The following is a 2,939-nucleotide window of genomic DNA, read 5'->3' on the forward strand; positions in this document are numbered from 1 at the left end:
AGAGAGAGAGAGAGGAACATACGCCAAGATACACACATACACACAAATTATCGTTTTAATTATTTTCAATCGTTTCTTCTCAACTCTCAGTCTTCCATGTTTTACAGAAATCAGGTTAGCAAGGGAAGCAACTCTGGTTTTGTTCGTTTTGTTTACAAATATGGCGGACATTCTTCGCTTTTGTTGAGGAACCGGTGAAGACAGAACCAAAGGAACGTAACCGCCAGTCCTGAAAATATATCCAAATGAACAGTCGAAAGTGTTGAAATCAGTGCGCTCCCTAGATCTACATACGTATCTGTGTTTCCTTTTGCTTTCCCTGTCTTTGAGACGTCCCTTGAACTTTGAATGGTAGGTTTGGGCAATATTTGCTCTCTTGGTCTTGATCTTGCCGGCTAACAACGTAGTCATGATAGTCATAGATATATAGATCTAGTAACTTAACAACTAACTTTTAACGCCTAAAATATTACTGTTGTAGAGATAACTGGTTGTCTAGGGTCAGTAGAGTTAGTAGTCAGTGTGTACCATAATATGTTAGTTATGGGAATAATGAGCAAGCTGCAGTGGATCATTTTAGAAGTACTTAAAAAAGTTGTAATTGTTTGGTTTGTGAGGCTGTTGGAGTAGATGTTAGATCTAGATATAGATCTAATCTAGGTCTAGTCGGCATTGAAACTGCTGTACAGGAGTTTAATATAGTAATTTAATATTATTATTTACTAGATTATAAAACCAATATAGATTATATCTAGTCTGTTTTATACTATTGACTAGATCTAGATCTAGATCTCATTGAGATTTGAATAGGCCGCAACGTGTAGAGCTGTTGCAGACGAGAGGCTGTATCATAGTTTGTCTATTTAACAGTTTTAACACAGTGAAAGTTTCAAAACTGTCTTTTTCTTGTTACAGTGTAGTAAATTCAGTGCTGTTTTCATTCCTGTCAGAAAAAAACCCTCAACAAAAAATGTTTCACCTCAGATATTATTCATGCCACAATTAATTTCTAATCGCATCTTGAGTTGAATAGATTCACACTGTGTATTATAGGGTTTGTGGGTTCATTTTGTTGAATTTTTGAATTTTTTTTTTTTTTTTTGGGGGGGGGGGAGTTTAAAGACTTTGACCTGACACAAACCTGGGACTTACCAGCTGCAACAACAACAACTGCTCTTGGCGTCAGCGCAGGGTACAAGAAGTTGACGGAAAACTTTCCTACATTTCTTTGTAGTGAACAGAACAACATCAGGCTTGTCAGCTGTACCGGATTCCCCGAGACTGCTGGAGTTGAGAGGATAGAATTACAATACACACCAAAACCTGTTGCGACACGTGTATAATGTTTGTTTGTTTTATCATTTTTTTAAATGTTGTAACGTGATGTCATAACATTGGGTGCCCTCAACGAGGTTTTGAAAAAGTTGGCAAGCTTGATGATAAGATACTGTCGAAAGTATCCAAGAACGTCACCGAATGTCACTGGGAGAAAAATGGTTATCTTCTTTGGCAGAGATAGTCATTGTAGGCAGGTAGTCATCTCGGATGGTGTCATTTATTGTGTAGAAACACAAGGTGGCAGGTGGGAAGTGGTCGTTTCCACAGGTGTGTTTGTCTTGGACAGGTAATGGTTAGCAGGTTTGACTGTACTTTATCAAAATGGCCTTTGTATGAGACCGAGATAGAATTAGTTGAAGGCTTTAGTGTTGAGAATAAAAGTCAGAAAGAGTAATGGGAAAATAGGGAAAGGAGGAGGGGGGGGGAGGTAAGAGAGAGTGTGAGACAGTGAGCAGTGGGAAAAGTGTGTGTGTGTGAGTGTGAGAGAGAGAGAGAGAGAGAGAAAGAGGGAGATGAAAGCTAATATTTCATAATCATTATAATCATTAAAAATCTCCTTCTTCCCCCCCACCCCCCGGTCAGGTCCCTGGACAGTGGTCAGTATGGACGGCCTGTACCTCATCTGTGTGACCAGCGGCAGTGGTCTCCCTGTGTTCACTCGCTCTGTGGGGAACGTCAAACAAGTGAGTTCTGACGACACTTATAATACGGGGTGCCCACTACAGATGGGACTGGCAGATCAGGCCACCTCTAAAACAAACGTATTTTTGTTTTCAGATCGAGTCAGGCGATGGGCCCGATCCAGCCATAATGGGCGCCCCGTATTACCGCTGTGCTTGGATCAGGGGCTCGGCGGTTTAGGGCGTATATGTGAGGCAACGTTGTGAAATCAGGCGCTAGTCAAAATAATGAAAGTGAAGAAACTGGCCTTTTCCTACAGTTTGACTTTTTTTTTTCTGTTTTTTTTTGTTTTTTGGCTCAACACCTTTAATGTTCATTTAAGAAGATATTTCAATGTGGAAAAAAGCATTTAGATTTATTAAACACTCAACAAATGTAAATGTTCAGTTTCCAAGGAATCTAGCTTTGGAAATCAACTACTTTTGGGGGTCATTTTATCGCTAATTTTATACCTCTAAATCCAGGTCTCCCCGACCTCTTTCAATCGCAAATATCTCAACTTTCTATTTAAGATAGATGTGTATTAATATTTTACAAGAGACGTAGTCAAATGAACAAGCTTTAAGATAATACCAACAACTCCGGATGTGCAAAAATTGACGAGCGCCTGATTCCAACTCGTCCTAACACTTATATATGTAGTTGGTATAAACTGAAAGCTTTTATTCATTTGTCTTGTTTTTGATGAAGAAAATGTTTGACTTTCTTGTTCAGAAGTTTAGATGTTTTTTTGTGATTGGAGGAGGTTTGGGTCACTTGGTGCGAGAGAAGTAACATTGTGGGGGAAAATAGCGTCCAAGGCTTGAGTGGCCTTGAAAACGTCAAAGTTACATTTCTTGTGCCGTTGTTCCGTGTTGTTCAGTAAAATCCACACAGAACTGTGTTTGGAAGTGAACATAGAAGGTTATGAGGGCACCCCC

At 39.6% G+C, this 2,939-nt stretch overlaps 1 protein-coding gene across 1 annotated transcript; it reads left to right on the plus strand.

The window, feature by feature from the left end:
* Positions 1-124: 124 nt before the first annotated feature.
* On the plus strand, positions 125-2,021 carry LOC106014071 (protein fuzzy homolog; the record flags this gene model as incomplete). Its single annotated transcript, XM_013091109.2, is given in 2 exon segments — positions 125-351; positions 1,921-2,021. A coding segment is annotated over 1 exon segment (81 nt), but the record flags the coding sequence as incomplete, so codon positions are not given.
* Positions 2,022-2,939: the final 918 nt, after the last annotated feature.

This window comes from Aplysia californica, unplaced genomic scaffold, assembly GCF_000002075.1.
Source record: "Aplysia californica isolate F4 #8 unplaced genomic scaffold, AplCal3.0 scaffold02128, whole genome shotgun sequence".
Classification (NCBI taxonomy): Eukaryota; Metazoa; Mollusca; class Gastropoda; order Aplysiida; family Aplysiidae; genus Aplysia; species Aplysia californica.